A 14,046-nucleotide genomic window follows, 5' to 3' on the forward strand; every position below is an offset into this window, starting at 1 on the left:
TTCTAAGAGAGGGAATATATTAAAAATTTAAGATAGCTGTCTGATAATAGTTCCTTCTTCTAAAAACACTCTTTGGTGGTACCTTTGGAATGCTCAATATCATAAATAATGTATTCAAGAGCATGACTCCTAAAGCTGACAAACAAATGAAAGACACGTGAAGCATGTAAGACATAAAATAGAAAGAGAGCACAGTACATATAAAGAACCACATAAAGCAAGGGACTGGCATTTGGGGCAAAGGGTTACTCATGATCAGTCTGGTGTACCTTTTGGGGGAGTGACAGGTTCCTTCTTGGGTATAAGAACAGGCTTTTTCTTCTCCTCTGGCACAGGTTTCTTGGGAACTTCAGGAACTTTAAAGATATCATTGTTGAAAAAATGTTGAGAATTTCTAGTCTCTTTCTGAGATATTAAAGATTACATTCAAGCATAGCTCCTCAGTAAGAGTATAAGAATTTAGGGAGTAATTTTATATGCTCTACTTGCGATGAAAATGTATGCCAAATACATTAATACTATAGAGACGTTACATACATTACATGAAGCCGACAAAAACCCATTTAACATAGTCTATAGTCTAAAATTGTTACCAATTTATTAACATCTTACCACAAATTAATGAGCTCAACATACATGGAATTAAACATATTACTGATGTTTTATAGATGCTTTTTTGTTAATATACAGATCTCACAGAAAAAATACAAGACGGACATTAAGACATTTTTTCCAAAAATATTATTCTACCTTTGGCTGGTGGGGGCTCCACCTTTTTAGGAATGGGAACAGGAACCACTTCTTCTGGGACTGTTTTCTTAGGGACTTTAAAAAGAATGCACCATTTTTGAGAAATTGTGCATTTTGAGAAGGCATATATTGTTACAAGACAGAATTAAAACAGAGTAGACATTTCTGCTTTTACCAATGGAACGTAAGAAAATTATGTGTTAGAAACAAAGGTAAAGGGAAATGGAGAAATGAGTGAATAACTGACTACAATATGTTGTGACTGTTATTCACCTTTAACTGTAGGAGACCACTTTCCTAGGAACACCCTTTCCTCAGAGGTGCCAGTGTTTGTTCCTCAGACACTAGTTTTAGAGACTTAACTTTTTCATAAAGCAGCTTCATTAGAACAGTAGCATTAGATAGCCTTAAATATTTTTAGTAGCCTAAATGTTTAACAATGTGGCCAGAGTGGGGTAGGGGGAGTAGCAGAGCCCTATTTGTAGCTGCTGCCAATTTCTGAGTTCCAATATCACTGTGGAGTAAATACTCCCACCTTGGCTACCAGCTGTGGTGTCACTGTTGTGGAGATGGGAAGAGATGCACAGTAGCACACCATTATTTAGTATTATTTAGTATTTCCACCACAGTGGAGTAACTGATATAAACAGCCTTGGAAATACAGATAATAGCAAAGGGCAGTATAATAGGGAGTAATAAGTGTTGAATATTACCATAGTTTTTAAAATATAATTTAATTGTAAGCTTATCTAAAATAATTTTTTATTTTTTATTTTTAGGTGAGAGAAGGGGAAATAGTGAGGCAGACTCCTGCATACTCCCCAACGGGGGTTGCTGGGTGGATCTGGAGCCAACGCTCCAGTACCGAGCTATTTTTGTGCCTGAGGCTGATGCGCTCAGACCAACTGAGGTATCCTCAGTGCTTATGGCCATGCTCAAATGAATGAGCCACTGGCTGCAGAAGGGGAAGAGGGAGAGAAGGGGGAAAAGGATGGGGGAGAGAGAGAAGCGGATGGTCGCTTCTCCTGTGCGTCCTAACTGGCAATCGAACCTGGGACATTCATACACTGGGCCGATGCTCTGTCCATTGAGCCACCAACCAGGGCCATTTAACTTTCAATCACAGAGGTATTAAACATTGGGTTGCAAAATTCCTGAAAATGTAACCATCAGCTCTCGGGAGTTGGTAATCTCCAAATAGCTGGTCACTAGATAGTAAGTTCCCTGAAGCAGTGAATAGAGCCTCCAGTAACTTTCACTCCCCACTCCTGTACCCTCCGTATGGTCTTCCATCCACTATCGTGTCCTTTGTACACAATGGCTATAGGCCTACTGGCTGTCTGACTAAATCTATTATTTAATATTAACATATTCAGGCATTTACTATGTGACTCTTAAAAGATTTAGAAACTTGGAATGAATCATTAATACCTTTTGGTGGAGGTTCAGTCTTTTTGGAAACAGCAACCTGAATTTTCTCTTCGGTAACAGTTTTCTTTTGTACCTCAGGGACTTGAAAAAAATGTACATTTTAATTACTGGTATGTCATATTATGGGTGGTAATTGTAATTTGTAAAAAATATTGAAATGCAAATTAAAATAGAGTCAAACGTGAAATGAAAAGATGACAGAATTACAAGGAGACAGAGATGCCTACATAATCACAAATCAGATAAAAAGAAGAGGGGAAAATCCATCCAAAGCTCTTCTATTTGAGCCCCCAGATTCAAATTTGCCTTATACCTGTTACTGACACCTCCTCCTCGGTGTGAGAAGCAAAGAACATCTTCTCTTCTGAAATAACCATCTTCTTTGTATGCACAGCTGGTACTTTAAAGAGAGTATTTCACATTAGTATTTCTTTTTCTACAATACATCAGATCAAATACATAAATGGCACACTGTACTTAAGTGTTTAAACATAGAATGAGTGGGTTAATATGATAGCTTGAGAACAATTTTAGTATTGGCCAAATAAAATCATGTTTGATCTACAGGGACAAACTACCCATGCAGACTTTATCAAACATTGTTAAATGGGAATCAAATAGACACAACTTCTTTACATGTAATGTGGTGCTTTTTCAAATCTGTTAGGGTCTATCCATATTAATGAAGGCATGGGAAATACTTTATGCATGGAGTGCATTGTATGGTGATGTTAGAAGACTATTTATTAAATATAAAACCTTCCTTTAAAAAGTTATGCAATTCTAAAGCAAAACTAGAAACAAAGATAATGTTATTTACTTAAGTTTACATTTGTGCAACTCAACACAAAATGTATATATAAGAATGTTTTTATTTTGGTGGTTTCAGTCTTGTGAGTTGTTTAGTAATATATGTATACATATCCATATACATTAAAAATATTAAAACTTGTAGCTGAAAGACAAAGATATATACCTTTCACTTCAACAACTTCTTCCTGCACTGGAGTCCGAGAAGGTTTTTGTGGAACAATCTTCCTGGAAACTTCAGGTACTTAAAAAATATGTACAAATATATTGATATTGTGAAGAATAATGCTTGGCATAAATTTTTAAAATATCTTAGTTTAGATGACTATAAGTAACTAACGTGAATATATGTCAGTAAACTGGTTAATTGTGTACATGATACTAAAAGCGTTTTAAATGATAATACCTTTGGTGACTTGAACTGTTTCTTCCTCCATTCTTCGAGAAGTCTTTTCAATTTTTTCAACTACTGGCTTCTTTACAACTGCAAGTATTTTAAAGAAATTGCAGTACTTTTAGAATGGCTATTAAAATAGTTCTGCTTTCTTTCTATATATGTGTATATATTACTTACATATATGTAATTTTTTTCGAAAGAGACAAGTTGGTGCTCTGAACCTTAAGTAAAAGTTTCTGTGCTCAGTATTTTAGTTGTATTTTATTCTCTGTTTACCATAACAATCTATTTATCATTAAATGAATAAATAGGCTTTGAAAAACTACATTGATATAGTAGAGCTTAGAGAAGAAGTTGTGCCTATTGGATTGAACTGATGATTTGTATGTATTTGCCAAACAAGCCGTGATGATGATGTTGATGCTTTGATTTATTTAAACAATTCCAATTACATACCTTTAGGAGGTGGTGCTTTCTTTTCAGGTACTTTTTCTGGAATTTTTCTCTCATGTGATTCTTTAACAAAAACACACAATTAGAAGGGGTACTTAAATAAGTGAGTTCTAATAGGTTGTTTAAATTGTAAATGTAATAAGTTAAGAATAACATATAATTGGGTATTGTTTGGGGGAATCTTTATTGCTAACATGATTTCTCATGATGTATTTAGAGGCGGGATCTAAAGCAGAGATGCAGTAAGGAGGTGAAAACAAAATTTGTACTTCTGCTTTAGAAAACAGCACTTGGAATTTAATCTTTGTAATAAGACTAAGTGGCTCAACCCACAGTGTCAAAGCATGGAAGTAACTGAAGAAAATAACTTTTTTAAAATTAAGTTTCTAAAGATTTCTAAGCTTAAAAAAATGAAAATAATCATTTTATCTGTATCTATTACCAATCAGGGGTATAAAATTATAAATATAATGAACTGAGGAAAATTAAAGATAAAAATCACCCAATTAATACATACCTTCATAAACCTCCTTTTGAACTTGAATTACTTCTCTTTCACTGTAAGTCTCCTCCCATTCTTCCTCTCCTTCGTCATAACCTTCTTCCCTTTCATAGTATTCCTGCCCTTCTTCAATATCTTCTTCCCATTCCTCATGAACTTCCCTTTTAGCTTCTACCTTGATCTCTTCATAATCTTCATCTGGTTCTTCATAATAAGGTTCTTCAGCTGGCTCCACATATGGTTCCACTTCTAGCTCGTCATAAGGTTCTTCCATAGATTCTATGTAAACTTTCTTCTCCTCGTAGACTGCTTGCTTCTTTTCATACACAGCTTCTTTTTCTTTCTGAACCTCTTTCTTTCTGGTTATGGTTGTTATTTTCACTTCTTCAGCCTTGGAGGATACATCAATAATTTCAGGAGCTAAAATAAACAAACAAATACATGATAATATTAGCATATCAATTATAGCTATACAATTACTTCACTAAATGAAAGTCAAGTATTACATTAGCATCATATTGAAAATGTTTTCTTTAGACTGGATAAAGAAGATGTGGCACATATACACTATGGAATACTACTCAGCCATAAGAAATGATGACATCAGATCATTTATAGCAAAATGGTGGGATCTTGATAACATTATATGGAGTAAAATAAGTAAATCAGAAAAAAACAAGAACTACATGATTCCATACATTGGTGGAATATAAAAACGAGACTAAGAGACATGGACAAGAGTGTGGTGGTTACCAGGGGTGGGGGGAGGGAGGACGTGGGAGGGAAGGAGGGAGAGGGCTAGGGGGAGGGGGAGGGGCACAAAGAAAACTAGATAGAGGGTGACGGAGGACAATCTGACTCTGGGTGAGGGGTATGCAACATAATTTAATGACAAGATAACCTAGAAAATGTTTTCTTTGAATATATGTACCCTGATTTATTAATGTCATCCCATTAACATTAATAAAAATTTATTTAAAAAAAATATCTTAAAAAAAAAGAAAATGTTTTCTTTGTGTTGGTTTTATTTAAATTTTTGTTGACTATGGAATACTATCAAGAGTGTTAAGATACACTCAGGCCCTGGCCGGTCTGCTCAGTGGTAGAGCCTCAGCCCTTCGTGTGGCAGTCCCAGGTTAGATTGCCAGTCAGGGCACCCAGGAGAAATGACCATCTACTTCTCAACCCCCACCCCCCAACAACCTCTCCTCCTACAGCCATGGCTCAAGTGGTTCCAGCAATTTGGCTCCAGGCGCTGTGGGTGGCTCCATGACCTCGTCTCGCCTCCCTGCCTCCCTGCCTTTCTGTCTCTCACTTAATAAAAAAAATAAAATAAAAGATACACTCTATTCTTAATTTGAGAAATGTTTCAATGCAAAAAAAAATGGCATTCAGCAAATATTTTCAAATGAATACATCTTCCATTGTTTTATGGGCATTCCAGTCTGTAAAACCTATAGTTTCTTCCCATAGAGTATTTTAATGTTTAATCACTTTATTGCATATATATTTAATGTTTCTGCAGTTAGTCTCTATTTAAATTTCTAACTTTCAAAGACATCCTAATTTCAGAGCTACATTTTTGATGATCAAATATGACTCTAGCCAGTTTGATAAAGATAATATTTAAAGTTGTGTAGCCAAATCAGTCAGTTGCTTTTATAATACAACTTTTAAAAACTTTTGAAGGCCAGTATTATTGATATGATCTTAAACATTTGTGTTAGCTGCAATTAAATCAATGAGATGACTCCCCTCCCCCTTCTAGCCTTTACCACTTCCTTTCCTGGGTCTATGGCACTGGGTCTACATAAACATCTGCCTGGGTTCCTTTTTTTTTTTTTTTCTGAAGCTGGAAACGGAGAGAGACAGTCAGACAGACTCCCGCATGCGCCCGACCGGGATCCACCTGGCATGCCCACCAGGGGCGGCGCTCTGCCCACCAGGGGGCGATGCTCTGCCCCTCCGGGGTTATCGCTCTGCCGCGACCAGAGCCACTCTAGCGCCTGGGGCAGAGGCCAAGGAGCCATCCCCAGCGCCCGGGCCATCTTTGCTCCAATGGAGCCTTGGCTGCGGGAGGGGAAGAGAGAGACAGAGAGGAAGGAGGGGGGGGGGGTGGAGAAGCAAATGGGCGCTTCTCCTATGTGCCCTGGCCGGGAATTGAACCCGGGGCCCCCGCACGCCAGGCCGACGCTCTACCGCTGAGCCAACCAGCCAGGGCCTGCCTGGGTTTCTTTACCTGGGATTGGAGCAATATGAAATAGCCACCATCTCTAATGCTAGTTTTAATCCAGTGAAAGAAACTCTACAGCTTTAGTAGGAAGCCTATTATGTAAAAATAAGAATACATAACAGAGATGCCAATCTTAGAAGTAAATAGAATAAAAATACTTATTTTTCTTTACCTTTTGCTGGAATTAAGGCAGTAGGAGGCGGGGGCTTCTCAACAACTTCTGAGATTTAAAAAAAATAAAATTTATGTTTATTGTTATATCACGCATCTTTTAATGCTTACTAAGCCAGTGCAACCTTGTTAATCATTTGTATAATCTGTGACTACTACTAATACACCAAGTGCTTTCATCATTTCCAAATTAGCTCACATGAAATGCTATGCAATGCCCTACTAAGAAAAATTCAGGATAGAATATCTGAAATTTTATTTTAGTTTAGGTTGATTTAAAAGAATTTAAATTAATATGAAACATAAGACTATTCAATGTCTAATGCTAAATATCAGTGCATGTTTATTTTTTTCCAATGATCAACTGTAAAGTTCAGGAAATAGACATGTTTTTTGAGCTCTCTTTTATTCCATAATATTTCAAAAGGATCTCTCAGAAAAAAAGTCTCAGTGATTGCTACCCTGGGATCCTTGATTCTCATTCTTGTTGGAGGTACTCTAATCTTAGTCAATGAGTAAATAAATTTACCCCAATGAGTATGTAAATTTGTCTATTTGCTGACATTTCATTTCCCTTTTCCTAAAAACATTCTAAGATATATAAAAATTCAAATAATTGAATTGATCCTTCTTCAAAAAGAATTCTTTTTTCCTGCAAATATTGACATTTCCTTAGACGAACCAGGAAGGATGCTGAATTGGGACAAAGCAGCCACCTGAAATTCACATCAGCCCTTGACCTTTTATTGGTGTCATTTGATCAAGACCAGCTGTTGGACTAGAGGGCAAGGCCTTCTTTATACAGTATACCATTCAGAGATCACAAGAATTCTCTGGTGTTGCCATTGGGGTTTGTGGGCAGACACAGGAGGATAGGGGAGAAGTAAGAAAGCTGAGAAAGAGAAAATGGGGACTGAGTCAAAGAAGAGGGTGAGAGCAAGTGAAGGAAGAGCTACCATTTTGTGCATTAAAACTCTTACCTTCTTTCACCCTCCACTATTTGGGATAAAAAAAAATAATCAAGGGAAAAGCAGTAAGATCATATTTTGATCAATTAATTATAATACCTTTAGGTGGTGGTGCCTCTTCTTTGGGCTTTGCAACAACTTTTTTGGCATCTTTCTTTACAGCTTTTTTGGTCACTAAAAAAATAAGGTGTCAGATGTAAATAACCAAAATGTTACTTTGGAAACTGTGAGGTTTATAGAGATACTTTTTTCATATGATTTGATGGTAACAAGAGACTCGGGCCATTACGGTAAGAATCCTGTTTCAGTGCGATCATGGACAAGGATGCAGAAGACATTGTTTTTGGAGGGAGATAAAATATGTAGGGTGATCTTACATCGTAATTTATTTTATGACTGCTTAACGTTTTCAAAACATTAAGAATGATCTTAAGTGATATTAATAGAAAAGGCGCACATTTTAATCTTTGTTTCCCTTAGGGAAGAACATTTAAAATTTGTTGGGAAGAATAACATGTGAATTAGTAAAATTAAAGTCCTAGCTAAGATATATGTTGGAAATTTTCTTTTGTTGTTGCTTATGTTATATCTGGATCATGGCCCTAATCATAACTTGATTATAAGTCCTAGTATTCATGAATAAATAACCTTGTTTTCAACATTTAAAATATGATTTAATTTCTCAAGTTTCCCAGTGAGCACTTAAACTTAGCCATGTTGACACTGATACTCAAAGAATAAATTATTCATTAAGATGAATTATTTCTGACATAACTATAAATGGAAATCTAATTTATGATTTTTAAATTTTATTCCTCTTTGCTATCAGAAGTAGATGAAATATATTTGACTATGTTCATGTAAGTTATAAAAATACTTTTCTTCATTATTGGGATTGCTTTAGTCACAAAACTGGAAGGTGCGGAGGTTTTAAACTAAATTTCTCCTGAGCCTGGCTGAAAAAATAGCTCAAGCTTTTAACACCAATTGTAGTAGATAGTTCGGGACTAGTATGTCAAATGTTGAAAACTGTTATAGTAGTAGTGGCTTGCTATAAAAAAATGTGACTTGGACATGCAAAATTTTTTTCTGATGATGCTGGGAAAATTCTGACAGCAATTCTGAACTCCCCCAAACTCTAGCAAGTCCCAGATAATCTATTGATTAATTTAACTCAACTATTTTGGGGTAGAACTAGTACTTAGTGAAATATATATTTAAGAGAAGCAATTTCCTGGCACACTCAAGAGCTCCTTGTGAGCTTATTCCTTAGCTTTTAAAAAAATAAAATTTATTAAAAATATACTAATTTTTGTAACAAAATCCTAAATTTTAAAGAGTATTTAACACTGTAATTGAGAACACAACATAAACCGTAATTTGCAACTTGATTGTAAAGTATTATGATTTATTTCCATAAGCTTCACTAGAAATTGTTGCACTATCTTATTGATATGTAGTAGAAAAATATAAAGTGTGAAATCAGCTTGCCATTAATGTTTAAGTAATTCTATTAAAATATTTTAATATTAAGCATAGTTGTTGTTTTGTCTGGTGTTTTCAGACTTATAGGCCCATGTCTTGTGCATTGAGTTAGTTAATACTTAGAGGAAATAATTTATATTTTGAAAGGCAATCCAACCTGTTGATCACTAGAGGGCCAATGTGTTGCATTAAACAGTATTTTTCAGGTCTGCAATAGTTAAATTCCATACTTTTACATGTTGGTAGAAAACATGTAATACCTTCAACACGTTTTGCTGGCGGTTTCTTTTCTTCAGGTGATGGTAGCAAGAGAGGAATAGGAGGAACAACTGTAGGAGGGATTTCTGAAAAAAATAAATGCCAACACCAGTTACATGGTTTGATTTCCCATTTTGTGTGAAGCATTGATTTTCCTTCAGTACTTCAAAGGTGCTATAGTACCAATTCATCAACCAGATAAAATAAAAAGAGCATATATTTATAATTATCACTACTCTTTTGCTTTGATCTTAGTTACACAGTGATGAGCGCAACATGAAAGAATCTGTCCCTGCTCTCTGCCGTGGGTGGGCACTGGTCATTTCTTAGTGGTAGGACATTGTTGCTCGGAGCCCAGGTGTTTTGGTCTTGGATCTTACCTTCTGGTGGCACTGCTCTGATAGGCATGGTAGGGATCGGAACTCTGGAGTCAGGAATATCTGAAAAGGGACATTTAATGATAAGCATCGAGGGACTGAAAAGACACATATTTATTAGACAACTAATAAATAAGATGTGTTTGATTGTTAGGTTTTTCCAACAGCGGAACCTAATGTATAGACACAAACCATATATAGGTGAGTTTTCTATGCAGTGATACAGGCAAGTGTATTCTCTGTGAAAATATTGATATTTGTTCTGTGGCCATACCATTGGTTATGATCCTAGATATCAGCTGAATGAGACCTTATCTCAAATTTCACATACTCTCAAAGCCTAACATTTGTATTATTTCCCTAAAAAATATTTATTGAAAAAAGAGATATTTCTATACATTTTGGTTTGACTTATTTTTTATTTATAAAATTATACTGAATGTATTGTTAGCAAGGATTGATTTTTAAAAAAATAAACTTACCAGGAGGCTTCATCTCAAATTTGATTTCTGCAAAAGAAAAAAGTACCATTTTTATATTTAGAATTGTCTTGGCAGGGTTTTTGTTCCAAAGACTGCAATGTGCCCTTAATGGGGCGTGTTCTGACCTTTAGTTGTCAAGTACAGCTCTGCTGTGCTTCTCGCTTCTCCTCTTGGCTCCAGTCGAGCGATTACTGAATAGACACCTAAGGAAAAGAATCAGCAAACTTTTGTTTTCTAATATATTTGTCAACAACACTTCTTTATATAAACATAGCATGTATTAGTTATACTTCTCTTTCTTAAAAAATAACAATGATCCTATATAGAATACAGAGTGTACGTGTAAACAAGTAGAAATATATAAAACAGACAGGTTTTGTATTATATATTCACAAGGACACTGTCAATTAAATTACCTTCATCATCTGGGGTCACGTTATGGATGGTCATATAGTGGCAGCGACCATCATTTCTAAAGTTGTATTTCTGGCTCTCAATCAGTTCTGTTGGTCCTTTATACCATGTAACAATGGCATCATCAAAGGACACTTCACACTCAAAGGTGGCAGATTGATGCTCACTCACCACAATGTTCTGTATACGCTTTGTAAACTGAATTGGTTCAGCTGTTTAAATACAGAAAGAGCCACAGTTAGACTGTATAGAAAATTTCTCTCACCGTATTTTCCCCATCTTTTAGGGAATTGGAAAATAGCTGAAAATATAAAACAAGAAGATGATGCACTTATTTACATCAGAAACAAACAAAAAAATTAACCTAATACTTAAATGTATTCCTATAGGATTAATGTAGCAAAGTATAATGAAGCCCTTAAAATATTTATAGGAAGGCAATTATCAAAGGTGCTTATAACCTAAAAGTAAAACGATACTTTAAAAATATTAGTAAAAATGGGAAGTTCAAAATAAAGAAAACATAAACTTAATTTTACTCTATATTCTTTTTTGAAATTCTTTCTTCTGTAAAATAATTTTGCTATTTAGGATCTGAACTGTTTACTATTTGACATGTATAACTTTCTTTGTGAAATCATTTAAATTCAATAAGAAATATGCACTTCTAAATTTCATAAGATTCATTTTTAAGAGTTCTAAAACACGCTCCATAAGCACCTGCGGGCGTGCTGAAGGAGACTACCCCTGAGCACGGAGGGTGCTGAGTAGGAAAGTGGCTGAACATTTACGTAAAATTTTATCTGGAAGTCCAGACAATGTGGGACAGCATCATAAACACCTTAGATGTCATATGCACCCTGGTTAGCTTTTATCTGGCAGGATCATAGTAAAATATGCATTATTTTTAAAAAGATAAATGGTTTCTTTTTCTTTTTAAGTTTTGACCTTATGGTTTTTTAAAAATTATTTTTATTTATTCATTTTAAAGAGGAGAGAGAGAGAGAGAGAGAGAGAGAGAGAGAGAGAGAGAGAGAGAAATGGAAAGGAGCAGGAAGCATCCAACTCCCATATGTGCCTTGACCAGGCAAGCCCAGGGTTTTGAACTGGTGACCTCAGGGATCCAGGTCAACACTTTATCCACTGACCCACCACAGGTCACCAGTTGGTGGCTCAGTGGATAGAGCATTGGATTGGGACACAGAGGATCCAGGTACAAACCCCGAGGTTGCCTGGCTTGGGTACTGGCTAACCAGCTTGAGCAAGGAGTGGCTGGCTTGAGCGTGGGATCATAAACATGATCCCATGGTGGCTAGCTTGAACTCAGGGTTGCTGGCTTGAACAAGGGGTCATTCATTCTGCTGCAGCCACCCCCCACCCATCAAGGCATCAAGGCACATATAAGAAAGCAATCAATGAACAACTAAGGTGCCCCAGTGAAGAATTGATGCTTCTCATCTCTCTCCCTTCCTGTCTGTCTGTCCCTATCTGTATTTCTCTGTCTTGAAAAAAAAATGAATGGTTTCAACTGGATCCTTTAAAATGAAAACAGTTTAAAATTTTTTAACCTTAAAATACAATCAGGCATTGGTATTCATTGTAAAGCAAGCCAGAGATGTTGAAACACGTATGTATATAAGAAGTCATATAGTCATATTTCAGCAACTATAAATGGGCATCAAAAACTGAACTGGAAGTCAATGCTATCATTCTAGTTAAAATGCATTCTAGTTAAAATGTTGCTCAATACAGTCCAAAGGTAACTTCAGATAATGCATATAAACAAAGGGTTAGAAAATAAATATTTTCGTTTCTAAATCTTGGGCTTTCACTTTACTTCAGGAATTCAGAAGGTTGGAATATAATCCTCACATGGAATAATTATTTTTTAAAAATAACTAATAATCACACATAAATTCTGTTCATTTTATCTACAAAGTTTCATTCAGAAAGAGTCAAATTAATTTCTACAAACAAAATATTCAATCTTCTAGATATATAGCCATGAAGTCTGCTCCTTCCTAAGATTTCTTTCTGGGAGTCAGATTCATGAATGTGAGAATCACAAAATTTACAATTGAAAAGATTTATTGAATTTAGCAGAATTGTGGAATTTAACAGTTAGGAAGTCATGTCTTAGCTTAGATTGAAATCTGCCTCTGGCCTAAAACTGGCACTCATGTGAATATTTCCCTTTTGATTTTGTATGAACGGTGAGACACGAGTGAATGCTCTGAGTATGTGTGTTGGGAAGTGAAAACACAGCAGCGCTCTGAGACGTGCTTGATACCGGCCTGCAGCAGTCCTGCACACCACTCGCCTCTACCTGTGCTGCAATAACTCCAGCCACAGTCTTCTACCCACCTTCAATCCTGAGCTCTGCAGAAGTTTCGAGGTCCTCGTATTTGCAGGTGTATTGCCCCTGGTCTTCTGCTCGAACATCTGCAATGGTCAGTTTATGGACTTTGTGTTCCACTTCTGTTTTATGTCTACCTTGGGGTTTAAGGATTCGGCCATTTCTGAACCATTCAGATTTAACATTTGGCACAGAAAACTGGCATGTCATGGTGCAAGTCTGGCCTTCTTTCAAAGTAACATCCTGCAGATGCCGTTCCCAAGCGGGCTCTGTTGGTGTGATACAGCACATATTTTCCTTAATATCTTAGGCAGATATGCTCAACAGTGAATTAATCCCACAGCTTTATTTTTAAGTAAAACTCTTTACTTACCAATTACAGTTAGTTTAGCACTAGCAATGTGTGGGCCACACACCAGTCTGTAATTTCCCTGATCTTTAAGTTGACAGTTTTTGACTCTGAGTGTCTGTCGATCACCATCGATGCTTATTTCAAACTTATCACTGGGTTCCAGTTTTACGGTCCCTTTGTACCATGACAGCTTGATTTCTGGATAATTAATCTTAATGTCAATTTCAAACACAGCATCGTTATCTTTCAAAACTGTCTGGTTTTCAATATCCTTGATCAGAGTGACAGGCTAAGAGAATAAAGAATTAAAATGCATTAGTCATTCCTTCGGTTAGAATCCCTAATAGTTTTCACTTTATTGCTAGCATCCTTAATTTACCTCTGTCTGTGACAGTCTTTGCTGAATAAATGATACAAGTTCTTCAAATTCCTTTTCTTCCTTCTCTGACTTCTCTACTTCCTCAATTTCCTGAGAAGAAAAAAAAAAAAGGATAAATGTTACATATGAAATAAAATTTGAATTAGAGGATTCATGATTATATTCAGTTTTCATTCTTGATGATGCTTAGGTTATATTAAATGATCTTTTACAACTGTAGGGTTCTGG

The 14,046-nt window shown here is 35.9% G+C and overlaps 1 protein-coding gene across 1 annotated transcript in view; it reads right to left on the reverse strand.

The window, feature by feature from the left end:
- Positions 1-14,046, reverse strand: part of TTN (titin) — a 284,284-nt gene that overhangs the window by 161,187 nt on the left and 109,051 nt on the right. The window contains exons 102-119 of the mRNA XM_066346291.1: positions 13,819-13,908; positions 13,461-13,728; positions 13,096-13,356; positions 10,734-10,943; positions 10,443-10,520; positions 10,318-10,344; positions 9,839-9,898; positions 9,461-9,544; positions 7,815-7,889; positions 6,749-6,796; positions 4,359-4,763; positions 3,845-3,904; positions 3,398-3,475; positions 3,158-3,235; positions 2,495-2,581; positions 2,182-2,262; positions 751-825; positions 270-356 (exon numbers count right to left, since the gene is read on the reverse strand). Coding sequence (XP_066202388.1) covers positions 270-356; positions 751-825; positions 2,182-2,262; positions 2,495-2,581; positions 3,158-3,235; positions 3,398-3,475; positions 3,845-3,904; positions 4,359-4,763; positions 6,749-6,796; positions 7,815-7,889; positions 9,461-9,544; positions 9,839-9,898; positions 10,318-10,344; positions 10,443-10,520; positions 10,734-10,943; positions 13,096-13,356; positions 13,461-13,728; positions 13,819-13,908 — 2,152 coding nt within the window. The remainder of the gene's footprint in view (positions 1-269; positions 357-750; positions 826-2,181; positions 2,263-2,494; positions 2,582-3,157; positions 3,236-3,397; positions 3,476-3,844; positions 3,905-4,358; positions 4,764-6,748; positions 6,797-7,814; positions 7,890-9,460; positions 9,545-9,838; positions 9,899-10,317; positions 10,345-10,442; positions 10,521-10,733; positions 10,944-13,095; positions 13,357-13,460; positions 13,729-13,818; positions 13,909-14,046) is intronic.

This window comes from Saccopteryx leptura, chromosome 7, assembly GCF_036850995.1.
Source record: "Saccopteryx leptura isolate mSacLep1 chromosome 7, mSacLep1_pri_phased_curated, whole genome shotgun sequence".
Classification (NCBI taxonomy): domain Eukaryota; kingdom Metazoa; phylum Chordata; class Mammalia; order Chiroptera; family Emballonuridae; genus Saccopteryx; species Saccopteryx leptura.